This window comes from Berghia stephanieae, chromosome 3 (assembly GCF_034508935.2).
Source record: "Berghia stephanieae isolate SIO BIC M18660-M18661 chromosome 3, UCSD_Bste_1.3, whole genome shotgun sequence".
Classification (NCBI taxonomy): Eukaryota; Metazoa; Mollusca; class Gastropoda; order Nudibranchia; family Aeolidiidae; genus Berghia; species Berghia stephanieae.
In genome coordinates, this window is record NC_088362.1 from 97,894,663 (window position 1) to 97,907,162 (window position 12,500).

General features: G+C 36.2%; 1 protein-coding gene across 1 annotated transcript in view; it reads left to right on the forward strand.

Moving 5' to 3' along the window:
- The window catches only part of LOC144968944 (uncharacterized), a 93,792-nt gene that overhangs the window by 59,929 nt on the left and 21,363 nt on the right, over positions 1–12,500 (forward strand). The window contains exon 5 of the mRNA XM_078907828.1: positions 6,203–6,340. Coding sequence (XP_078763954.1) covers positions 6,203–6,340 — 138 coding nt within the window. The remainder of the gene's footprint in view (positions 1–6,202; positions 6,341–12,500) is intronic.

Below are 12,500 nucleotides of genomic sequence, written 5' to 3' on the forward strand. Positions count from 1 at the left end.
TTTTTATTATTATGTTATTATATATTTATATTTATTGTTTATTATTACTATTATTGTATTATTATACTATTATTATTATTTATATTATTATTATTATTATTATATTATTATTATTATTATTATTATTATTATTAATATTATTAATATTATTATATTATTATTGTTTTTATTATGATTGTTGTTATTATTATTATTATTGACATTATTGTGCTGCGTTAGACCTTACTGTTATCTAAAGAGCCTTTGATTCACGAAGTACAGGGTTCTTGCTACACATTTAGAAACGTGAATGGATTATATGTCACTTTTATTTTGAGAAAAAAAAATTGGCACCTTTTGACATTGGCAGGCCCATGTCCCGGAATTTATCCCGTCTTTTAAAGCGTGAAACGGAGAATAACGATTTCTTGCTACCTTTTGGGTAGGATGCTAGTCTATCGGAAAGTACTTTCTGCCAGATCAAACATACCCAACCGTCCAATAATTTCTGGGTGGACAGGGGATCGGCAAAAAGATCTCGAATTCACCTTGGGATCGATCTTGGCATCCTTTTCATCAATGCTAGTGCTCTACCAACTGAGCTATCAACACCTTCTATATAGAGTGTCATTCCTTCCATTCATTCTTCTACACGTCTCAAGTGTTATCTTTCATCTGAGAGCTCAGAGAAAGCCCAAAGATGCTCATCGTACTTATGATGGATCACTGTCGACTTGTTGTCTAGAAAGAATATAAATGTCACCCCTTATTCTTGACATGCTTCCTTATTATTATGTTTGGTGAAATATGGACTAACCTCCACCCCTATCTATCTATCTATCTATCTATCTATCTATCTATCTATCTATCTATCTATCTATCTATCTATCTATCTATCTATCTGTCTATTTATCTATCTATCTGTCTATTTATCTATCTATCTATCTATCTATCTATCTATCTATCTGTCTGTCTATCTGTCTATCTATCTATCTATCTATCTATCTATCTATCTATCTATCTATCTATCTATTTATCTATCTATCTATCTGTCTATCTATCTATCTATCTATCTGTCTGTCTGTCTATCTATCTATATATACATACATACATACACACACACACACACACACACAAAATTATATATATATATATATATATATATATATATATATATATATATATATATATATATATACATATCGATTATCGATCTATCTATTCTTCACTTTTTCTGTGGGAAGATGACTCTATATAAATTGATTGTTTACAATGACCCCCAACAAGTCCAAAATTCTTTGAAATCAACTCTTATTCTCTGGAGTCTCCGGTTAGATGGCCTCTTGTCAGTCTAGCCCCGTAACACCCCCCCCCCCCTTTTCTCCTTTTTTTGTTTGTTTTGTTTTGATTTGTTTTCGGGTTTTTTTTGGGTTTTTTTTTTGTTTTTTTAAAATTCAACCCAAAGTCAATTAGAGAATTGGAATCCCCCAGGGCCACGAGTCTTTAGTTGTTTATCCAATGAGAATTTCATTCAGAAACGTGTTTGGAATCCTGTCGACGTTTTTAGTGTTTGGTGACAAGTTGACAGTAATACCGTATAAGCTTATTACAGTCACGAGAAATGGTAATGCTGTTGGGGTGAGTGTGGGTCTTCTTCTCTTTTATGACAAAATATTTGTCATTTGTCTGGACTTTTTTTTTGTGGAACGGGTGGAAGGGCTTGGGGGGGGGGTGGTTGTTGTCGAGTGGTTAAAGCAATGCACTGTGACCCGAAAGTTCAAGGGTTAGACACCGCTTTAGACACCTTCTCATCTTTCCCTCACCTTCTAATCTTTCCCTCGTATAAGATAATTAATATTGCACCCACCAATCTGCTCACTTTGTACGCTGATTCCCTGACTACGGACAGAGATGCATATATTATACGAGATGGAAATCGGTTTGGACGAATTCAATCCCTCGAGGGGGCGGGGACATACACACCTCCAAACTAGGTGAGAAGTTGCCAGGCTTCTCTACCAGTAAGAGGAGACACTGGGTGGCAGCGAATCGACTTCTGTCGAGAACCTGCCTGTCGGCAAAATCGCTTCATCAGCGGGGACTTTCCACCTGTCCAACATGTACCCGATGTGGGAACGACACCAGAAACGCATAGCATCAAGTTGAACGGTTTGTTGTGACGAAGCTTCGGGGCGGATTTGCGACAGTGCACGAGTGCGGTAAAGAATTTGCGGATTGGGTCGATCATCATAACATAGCAGTATGGGCACCATTAGAACTACTCTCTCTCCCTCTCTCTCTCTCTCTCTCTCTCTCTCTCTCTCTCTCTCTCTCTTTATCTCTCTCACTCTCCTCACTCTCTTACTCTGTCTCCCACTCTCTCTTTATCTCTCTCTTTCTTTCTGTATCTCTATCTCCGCTCTCTTGCTATATCTCTCCTATTCACTAATTCCGTCTCTTTTTCTCTCTACATCTGAATGTGTGTGTGTGTGTGTGTGTGTGTGATATATATATATATATATAAAAATATATATATATATAATATATATATATATATATATATATATATACATAGAGAGAGAGGGAGAGAGAGAGAGAGAGAGAGAGAGAGAGAGAGAGAGAGAGAGAGATTTTAAAAAATATATTATACGCCCTTTTACGCCATATGTGCTTACATTGCCACCATCTGAGCATTCTACGCAGGAATAAATATAGATAACCCATCAAATAATCATCTGAGGCCAACAGGAATCATCCATGCTGTCCAAAGTGAGAAGCAGCAGCTTCTAATGTTGCCCACACTATATACTATGTTATGGCGTTTGTGTTAAGCTAATTACTTGATAGAGCGTTGCTTCTTGAACTTACTTTTCTTTTCTTTTTTTTGGAGCATTTATATAGCGCAATATCCACTTAACGTGCTCAATGCGCTTTACAAGGGGTCCCTGGTCAACAGCAACATTTAACATGTAGGACGAGACATGACGCCTGTTAGGCGATATTACAATTTTTCGGACAAAGACAACGCTGTTAACGGCCAGGTACTCATTGTACACCTGAGAGAATGTGAGTAAAGAGTCTTTTCCAAGGACTCAACTATGCGCCGAGCGAGGCTCGAACCCAGGACCTTCCGATCGGAAAGCGAGTGTCATACCACTAGACCACATAGCCGCACAGAGAGATCGGAACAACAAACGATCCCTAATCCATTTGCCAGTGTTCCTTCTTATGTTGTGGTTATCCTTAACCAGTCCTCTTTGTCCTGTTCCCCTCATTTGCGGTTATGACACTCGCTTTAGGATCGGAAGGTCCTGGGTTCGAGCCTCGTTCGGCGCATAGTTGAGTTCTTGGAAAATGCTCTTTTACTCATATTCTCTCACCGTACGAAATGAGTACCTGGCCGTTAACAGCGTTGTCTCTGTTCGAACAAATTTTAATATCGCCTAATTGGCGTCATGTCCCGTCCTACATGTTAAGCGTTGCTGCTGGCCAGGGACCCTTTGTAAAGTGAGTGAAGAGCCTTTTCCAAGGACTCAACTATGCGCCGAGCCCAGGCTCGAACCCAGGACCTTTCGATCCGAAAGCGAGTGTGATCCCACTAGACCACATAGCCGTACCAACCAATAATATTATAACAGAAAACGTGAAATTATTGTCACCTAATTCATGACACGCTTCTATCAGATATCTAATTGTCTAAAGAACTTCCGACGTAAGATATCACGAATGTCACGTGATTGTGGAAAATCCGAGCGGTTATTGGCCTTAAAAATCAAGGGACTTTTTAAAAAAATATTTTAAAAAACAACAACCAAAAAAAAACAAAAAAAAAAAACAACAACAACAACAACAAAACAACAAAAACAGGTTATGCTATTTGAGAGTGGAAAATATAATACAAAATTCGGCCTTAGTTACATAAATAGAACAATTGTTAGTATTCTGCTTTAAAGTGATAGACGACCAACGACAATTTATTGGAATAATACAGTGCAAGACAAGATAAACACTGTTTTATTTGCCCAATGAAAGAACTCTTGGGTTTAACTCACTCGATCCTAGAGTTTTTTTTTACTACATTTCAAAATTGGAAAAAAATATATTAAAAATGAGCATGTACATAGATAGTTTTATTCAACTTTCATTAACATGTAAAAACTATTAACATTAACTTTGATACTACGCCTATAATTTGTCTCAGAAAAATGTAATAAATCGGCATGGGGTAAAAGTAACCCCGGGTAAACTACGGACTTTATCGGTGTTAGGGTGGAGTGAGTTAATACTTTTTGACAAGTTGTGGATCTATCGAAATAGTGAAATAACAATAACTGACCGCCAGTCTTTCTCTCTATTGAAGTGTTTGTGGTGGTAACGTGTCAATTTGATTCAATAGTCTGATGTCACGCCGCCCGGCAACAGCGGCCATCTTGGTTCTAAACAAAGAAAATCATTCCTTTTTATTCTTCATGCTGGCTACAACTTTTCATATGCCTTGTGATCAGAATGTGTAAAAGTCAATACATGATCAAATTTATGTGGTTTTTTCCCCTCTGGGCACGCTTTTATGCTCGCCGGAGAAATTTTTCATACGGGCGTCCGCCATTGTTCCGATAGTTTAGAGCCAGTGTTACTAAGTTACCATGCGTCATTAGGAAGGAAGTGACGTTACGACTGTTTAAGAGTATTGAACTCATATTGACCTGAATTAGGTCGGGAGGTCCAAGCCAAAAATTAAATACTTGGACAACATTCCATTAGGAACGCCTCGTCGTAAAAGAGATGTGAGATGTATTAAAACCGGATGTCCGCCCTCCCTTGTGTAAGGCAACGTAAGGAAATGTCTGAGAATTGTACAAACAACTAATAAGAGCACATCTCGCCTTGGGTGTTAACCCTCTCCTTACCACCTACAGCAAAATCGTCACATTTGTTACGACACAATATGCATTTTTCTTATTCAGATTTATTTTGTACATCACAAACTTTGAAGAATGATCTTTGTTTAATTTATATGAACATAAAGTTGTTTTTGTAGAGTGTCTTGTTTGAGTTTAAAAAATCAATTTTTCTTCTTGGAAAGCCTGTTATTTTGGGAAAATACTGAAAAGGATCAGTAAGGAGAGAGTTAATTCCTGTTTCCTCATTAGAATCTGCTGAGAATGTGGCAGGTGAATAGGCTACGCATTAGATTATTTATTCTTTTAAGTCGTGATAAACATTCAGCCGAAGTCAGAGTAATCTCGACTTCACACGGGATCGATCTCGGTTACTTTGCGTCTGGAGCGAGTGCTCTACCCACTGAGCTATAGATAGTATGCGCTTGTCTAAGAAGCTCATAACATTGCCATCCGGAAGTATAACGGACCAACACACAAAACTGTGTGTATCCATGAACGTTTAATACAGCTCAGTGAGCATTACTCATAAACGCGGATGGCAAAAAACAATAACAAAGACCTGAGTGACGTCATCTTCGAACTATCTATAGGACCCCCCGGTCTCTTAACTCTCTCTCCTTACCGATGATTTTCAGTATTTTCCCAAAATTACAGGGCTTACCAAGCAGAAAATTTGATATTTTAAACTCGAACAAGCTTTCTAAAAAACAAGTTTACGTTCTTATTAATTAACCAAAGATCATTCTTCAAAGTTTGTGATATACAAAATAAATCTGAATAAAAAAAAATGTGTATTGTGTCGTAACAAATGTGACGATTTTGCTGTAGGTGGTACGGAGAGGGTTAAATGGGGAAACTTAGAATTTCACATTATTGGTCATTCTTAGATAAAGATTATTCTAAGCAGACCTTCCAACCTGGAATTGGAAAAAATTCGTAGTTTTCACGGGTAATTGAAACAGTTGTGCGGCTATGTGGTCTTGCGATATGATGACACTCGCTTTCGGATCGGAAGATCCTGGGTTCAAGCAATTGCATTGTAGACATTATAACTACCCTTTAAAATGACCAATTTGTGTTTTATTACATTGAATCAAGGCTTTAAAATCCTTTATACTCTATATTCGTTTTTCAAGAAGTGTATTGGATTAAAAATGTTTATATTATAGTGTCAATTTTCGTAGTAGTAGCATCTGATACAACCCAACACAATACCGATTTGAGGTGGCGGATCACATAACATATGTGGTTATTTGATTTAATTTATCTAATCATTTATATATTTGGCTATTTATTGATTAAAATTTTTATGGTACTTTCAGACACCAAGGTGTTTGTCACGGGCAGGGTGTCATGGAGTGTCATGGAAGAACACCTGGCCACTCTGGCATACAGCAAGAAACGACGATTCATCTTTCTGGCAACAAGAATTTGTATAGAAACACTCGCCAAAAACAGAGGTATGTATAACGAGTCATGTCAATTCAAACAAACAAACAAACACACAAACAAACACGAAACTTCTTTACTGTTTTTTAAAAATTTGTTTTATCTCCAAGCTCTAAGTTCTCTCTTTTTTTTCTATCTTTTGTTATGTATACCGTTTTGTTATATAAAATAAAGCTTCCAAATTATGTATAAAGCAATGAAAATATGTTTTTTACGTTTAAAATATTTGGACTTGACACAAGCTTTCCTTCCGTGTGTGCTGTTATGCGTAGTCTTGTGGTATAACACTCACCTTTGGATAAGAAGTTCTTGGGTTCGAGTCTCGCGCATAGTTGAGTCCTTGGAAAAGGCTCTTAACTCGCATTCTCTCACTGTACCCAGGTGTATAATAAGTGCCTGGCCGTTAACAGCGTTGTCTCTGTCGATGGGGAAAAATATACTATGCCCAAAGCGCTTTACAAGGGGTCCAACAACATCACTTATCGTGTAGGACGAGACATGACGCGTTAGGCAATAGTACACCCCCCCCCCCCAGACAGAGACAACGCTGTTAATGGCCATGCACTTACTTTACACCTGGGCACGGTGAGAGAATGTGAGTAAAGAGCCTTTTCCAAGGACTCAACTCTGCGGGGGACTCGAACCCAGGACCTTCTTATCCTTATATATACCCAAATCCATCGCATCAATGCCTGTTTATAACCTTTTCTATGTGTATACCCAAGCAAAAAGGTCATTCATGCGGCAATTGCTTGATGCTTGATGCCTATCTGGTCTGGTGTGGGTTAATATAAACACGACGGGTGGAACAGATTGATAGGGCTTCTTCTTATATCTTGTAACTAATGAATAGCCTGCACGATTTTGTGGGTGATTTGGGTACGATTCTTTGCTTAATTTGGTATTCGATAACTTATCCGATTCCATTTAGCATAGGTTGATAAGTCTTGATTTCGCACAGGATATTCACTATACATTCTATTACGTGTGTGAGTATATATTATGTACTGTCCGTATTGTGTGTTTACGGTAAATGTATGCGTATTGTTGTAATATATTCATATGACTAATTTTGGTCCAATTTGATCTCAGATGAATGTTTCGATAAGGTGTGTATTAGGTGTGTATGATAAAGATCTGAACAAATGTTTATGAAAGGTGCCAGGCAGAGCAAGAATGAATAATACAAGAAAAAAAAAACATCCCAAAAAATCAGTGATCGGACCTCAGACCTTCTGATTACCGGTCAGACGTGCTACCATTACACCACAGAGGCTCCCGATAGTTGGGACAATTTGCATACATATATTCTTCACAAGGGTACGCGTTTTACGCTGTAAACCCTCGCTTGCATCAAACAACACATACATTGAACACAAGAGTTTTGAGTTGCTCCGTTTTAATTTTGAAAATATCAAATTAAGAAATTAAGGAGTAGGCACCGGTGCAAGATAAAGATCTGTACAAGTGTGTATGAAAGGTGCCAGACAAAGCAAGAAAGAAAAATACAAGAAAAAAAACATCCCACAAAATCAACCTCGATTTGGGATCACATAACCCCACAGACCACAAATGTGTCTTCTCCTAAATGTTTTACTTTCATATCGTCATAGATCAGTATTTTATATTCAAAATGAATTGTTTCTATCACATAACCCCACAGACCACAAATGTGTCTTCTCCTAAATGTTTTACTTTCATATCGTCATAGATCAGTATTTTATATTCAAAATGAATTGTTTCTATCACATAACCCCACAGACCACAAATGTGTCTTCTCCTAAATGTTTTACTTTCATATCGTCATAGATCAGTATTTTATATTCAAAATGAATTGTTTCTATCACATAACCCCACAGACCACAAATGTGTCTTCTCCTAAATGTTTTACTTTCATATCGTCATAGATCAGTATTTTATATTCAAAATGAATTGTTTCTATCACATAACCCCACAGACCACAAATGTGTCTTCTCCTAAATGTTTTACTTTCATATCGTCATAGATCAGTATTTTATATTCAAAATGAATTGTTTCTATCACATAACCCCACAGACCACAAATGTGTCTTCTCCTAAATGTTTTACTTTCATATCGTCATAGATCAGTATTTTATATTCAAAATGAATTGTTTCTATCACATAACCCCACAGACCACAAATGTGTCTTCTCCTAAATGTTTTACTTTCATATCGTCATAGATCAGTATTTTATATTCAAAATGAATTGTTTCTATCACATAACCCCACAGACCACAAATGTGTCTTCTCCTAAATGTTTTACTTTCATATCGTCATAGATCAGTATTTTATATTCAAAATGAATTGTTTCTATCACATAACCCCACAGACCACAAATGTGTCTTCTCCTAAATGTTTTACTTTCATATCGTCATAGATCAGTATTTTATATTCAAAATGAATTGTTTCTGTCATATTAAGACTTTTTTGTTTTGAACAGAAGATTTCTTCAGTGGGACAGGACAAATTCGTCCCAGGACAGTCCTGTCCTAGTGCGGGAGGGCCCTTAAGATCCATAGACCACATTTGGGTTTTAAAGGATGTTTTTTCCTCTTTCTTTTGAGATATTATTATTAGAGTTAGAGTAGGGCCATGTCTATGCAGCCTTTTCATATCTCCTGTATTCCCGTTCTCTCGATTAATCCATAGATTATTATCTCATTCATATTCATGAGTCTTGATTGACAGGATCTCGGTAGCCAATGATCACACTAGAATGCGCCATCCAATACAACGATCATGTCAAAATGGTTGTCGTCGTTCAGGTCACGTGGTACATACGCAAGGTTCGGGCAGTGTCGACGTGTACTTATTTGCAGGTCTGACAACCCAAAATGTTATGGTCTCGCTGTTGTAATGGAAATGCTCTAAACCCAATGTAAAATATTGTGCATTACAACAATGTTAAATCGGGCCCATTGTTGTATTCGGTTACCGGGCCTGCAAATATGCGTACGTTGGACAGGGTTTATTTACAAATTTTTTTGTGGAAGAAGGGTAAAAATAACGATAAGGTTATTAATACAGATAGATATATCAATTGGAAAATATGAATGGAAAAAAAAAGTAACTGGCATTTCCCATTCCACGCTGTATGGCCTTGAGCAAGTCACCTCACCTAAGCTCATTTTGCGGCACAGCGCTGCGGCTAACCATCCGGAGCCTCTGCTTCCATGTGGGACTGCTTTCCTTACATCAAACTGGAATGAACATTTTAAATAATGATAATTATTTACTGTTTTCATAGTACGGTGTGTATAAAATTAGGTCTTAAATCGTGAGGGTTTTTGTGTGTGTTTGTTTTGCTTGTTTCGTTGCTTCTTTTTTAGACTCTGAAACTGGAATGAACATTTTAAATAATGAGAGTTATTTACTGTTTTCATAGTTTTGTTTCTTTTTTTTTAGACGTTCAAAACAGGAGTTACATTTTTCTGGAACACCCCGTGGTACATGACGCGTCAATACGACATTATGTTGGATGTTGGATGAATAGTTGAGTTCTTGGAAAAGGCTCTTTACTCACATTCACATTCTCTCACCATTTTTAGGTGTAAAATGAGTGCCTGGCCGTTAACAGCGTTGTCTCTGTCCGAACAAATTATAATATCGCCTAATGGGCGTCATGTCTCGTCCTATATGTTAAGCGTTGCTGTAGGCCAGGGACCCTTTGTAAAGGGCTTTGAATACGTTTAGTGGATATTGCGCTATATATATAAAAGCTCAATCATTTGGTTGGTTTTCTTCTTCGTCTTACGTCAGTTTCTAATAGATGTTTCTGGATAGTTTCATTGCGTGAAGAAAATCGTGTTTATGGTCGAAATTATTATAATCGCATATTCAGGTTTGTTTACAGTTTTAAAAACTAAACTTACTCTGTTTAAGAAAGGCATTTATGTTAACTTAAATTTTATGAATTCAGCTTCAGTTCAATTTTAAGCTCGGGGTTATTATTGTCATTTTGAGACGATTCCCATTCACATTGTTCATTTTTATCTATCTAATTCATACTATCTACTTCTTTTACACCAGTGTCATTGACCACCAACATACGAATAACATTGACGATTACCTTTCCTATTTTATACATATTGTTATAGTTATTAGGATAATAGAGTAAAAGAATTGTAAATTGTACAGCTATACACGTACAAAGCATTTTAGAATTTACTTGTGGTAAGAAATATTTTAATCAATTTATTAATTGATTCATGACTCATAACTAGACAAAAGTTCCCAAATTTGAGACCTTATCTTATCCTTCATCAAAACCACAGGATTGAGTGTGGGTCACTTTATTGAGCTTTATATAGCGCAATATCCACTAAATGTGCTCAAAGCGCTTTACAAGAGGTCCCTGGTCAACAGCAACATTTAACATGTAGGACGGGATATGACGCCTATTAGGCGATATTACAATTTTTCGGACAAAGACAACGCTGTTAACGGCCAGGTACTTATTTCACACCTGAGTACGGCGAGAAAATGTGAGTAAAGAGCCTTTTCCAAGGAATCAACTATGCGCCGAGCGCGAGGCTCGAACCCAGGACCTTCCGATCCAAAAGCGAGTGTCATACCCCTAGACCACATAGCCACACTTTAGTCTATTTATATGCCAAGTGAGCGTTTTCAGGCCAAAATGTAAAAAAAAAGCTATTTTGCCATAGTAAGCCGGTGTAGAATAGGCATGTTTGGTTTTCAGGCCAAAATGTAAAAAAACAAAACTGTTTGCCATAGTAAGCCGGTGTAGAATAGGCGTGTTAGGCATTCATCACATAATGTAGATTACACATAATGGAATGGAACATGCCTATTGGAGTTGTATCTAGTATAATGATCAATATTGTCTGTTGTTTCCATTAGAAAATTGTGAGGGGAGATTAGAGGGAGACAATTCGAGGACAACAGATGATTGTAAATCATGTATAAGATTATGACTAGAGATGATGAATACGACATGTACTTGATATTAGTTTCTTTGTCTAACGGTAGATGTAAGGAATTGACTGGAAAAGAATATAAATAATGATGATGATGATGATGATGATGACGACGATGATGATGATGATGATGATGATGATGATGATGATGATGATGATGATGATAATAATAATAATCTTTAAAATAATAATAATAATAATAATAATAATAATAATAATAATAATAATAATAATAATAATAATAATAATAATAATAATAATAATAATAATAATAATAATAATAATACTTTCGGTAATCTTTTCAAACTATATAGGGTGTATCATTAAATTGTAAGGTTGATTCCTCCTCCTCCTCCCCCCCCCCACCCCCACCAAAAAAAACCCAAACAAATCCCCGTTACAATGAATATGCGGAAACAATATATTAACTCTCTCGGGTTAATATGCATGGAAAATCAAATAAATTTGTTTGATGTTCAACGAGGGTGAACTCGAGAGAGTAATGCCTTAGCACAACGATGCAGACAAACAAACGCACACACACACCCAGATTATTCTCAATAGTTACGAATATTAAGGGATAAATTCTGCTTCTATTTTGTAAAATGACATGAATTAAGTTGAAACAAGACATTATTTTATAGAGCAGTAATCGAAAGTGTTTTGTCATTTTGTATAACAGCTTGGGGAGGCAATTGCTTAGCAGTGGAAAGGAACAAAATAAATTCAAATATTAAAAAATCCATTAAACGCTATATAAATGATGTTGACGATGTAGATCTTTTATACGAGAAATTTTGTATAAATAAAATAACTAAAATATTACATGACCAGTATCATCCACTAAGACCATCAATTATTATGTCAGAAAGAAGTGGTCGCCCTTTCTCTATTTCAACGAAAACAGAGAGACACCGAAAATCTTTTCTGCCGTCCAGTATTAGGCTTTATAACAACAAGCAATAATCATTTTATATAATTATTTCTCATTTTTACTTTTTAAAAATATAAATATTAATTTATTAATTTATTTGTTTTGCAATCTTTTCAATTTTCAATTTATAGTGACAGTTTTAACTATTTTACAGTGTTTGAAATTATTCATATTATAAAGCGCAGCTCTGGTTATAGAGCTGCTCCTTTTTTATATATATACATCCTATTTCCATTGTATTTTTATCTTATGTGTAAATTATAACACGTCTGTACAAAAA